The sequence below is a fragment of the Pterocles gutturalis genome, unplaced genomic scaffold, assembly GCF_000699245.1.
Source record: "Pterocles gutturalis isolate BGI_N339 unplaced genomic scaffold, ASM69924v1 scaffold7042, whole genome shotgun sequence".
In the NCBI taxonomy this organism is placed as follows: domain Eukaryota; kingdom Metazoa; phylum Chordata; class Aves; order Pterocliformes; family Pteroclidae; genus Pterocles; species Pterocles gutturalis.
In genome coordinates, this window is record NW_010115177.1 from 11,621 (window position 1) to 12,605 (window position 985).

The 985-nt window shown below is 51.5% G+C and overlaps 1 protein-coding gene across 1 annotated transcript; it reads left to right on the forward strand.

Moving 5' to 3' along the window:
- Positions 1-6: 6 nt before the first annotated feature.
- Positions 7-612, forward strand: LOC104462927 (histone H1.10-like; the record flags this gene model as incomplete). The annotated part of the gene is made up of 1 exon (XM_010075078.1): positions 7-612. A coding segment is annotated over one exon (606 nt), but the record flags the coding sequence as incomplete, so codon positions are not given.
- Positions 613-985: the final 373 nt, after the last annotated feature.

Below are 985 nucleotides of genomic sequence, written 5' to 3' on the forward strand. Positions count from 1 at the left end.
GCTAAGAAGCCGAAGAAGGCGGCCGGCGGCCCCAAAGCCCGCAAGCCGGCGGGCCCCAGCGTCACCGAGCTGATCACCAAGGCTGTGTCTGCTTCCAAGGAGCGCAAGGGGCTTTCCCTTGCTGCGCTCAAGAAGGTGCTGGCAGCAGGTGGCTACGATGTGGAGAAGAACAACAGCCGCATCAAGCTGGGGCTCAAGAGCCTCGTCAGCAGGGGCACCCTGGTGCAGACCAAGGGCATTGGTGCATCTGGTTCTTTCCGCCTCAGTAAGAAGCCTGGAGAAGCAAAAGAAAAAGCCCCCAAGAAGCTGGCAGCTGCATCTAAGCCCAAGAAGTCGGCGGCCAAGAAGCCGGCCAGTGCTACCAAAAAGGCCAAGAAAGTGGTAACAGCGAAGAAGAGTCCTAAGAAGGCCAAGAAGCCGGCTGCTGCCACGGCCAAGAAAGCAACTAAGAGCCCCAAGAAGGCGACTAAGGCTGCAAAGCCCAAAAAGGTGGCAGCAGCAGCAGCAAAGAGCCCAGCCAAGGCAAAGGCAGTGAAGCTGAAAGCAGCCAAGCCTAAGGCAGCCAAGCCCAAAGTAGCCAAGGCAAAGAAGGTGGCACCCAAGAAGAAGTAAACCCCTGTGGAAGAAAACTCTTGTTCTGCACATAAACCCAACGGCTCTTTTAAGAGCCACCCAAATCTTTTCTGAAAAGAGCTGAAATGTCAATCATTAAAACTTCACCTCTTTTAAGAACAGCCCTTGAGGCTTGTCTAAGCTATCTTTAAAAAATACTGGAGAAGTCATTTTGAGAATGGACATGTCAGCTTAAGTGCCTTAAGCTTGTGAGGGGAAGAAGGGATGGGGTGGACACAATATGATTGCAGTGGGACTAAGTTGTAAGATGGTATATTCTTCAGCAAGACACTGCTATTTGTGTTTCTAAGTGCACAATGTAACAGCCCTTTTATGTGATTTAGTGGGTGGCTCTGAAAAGAGCCTTTGGGTT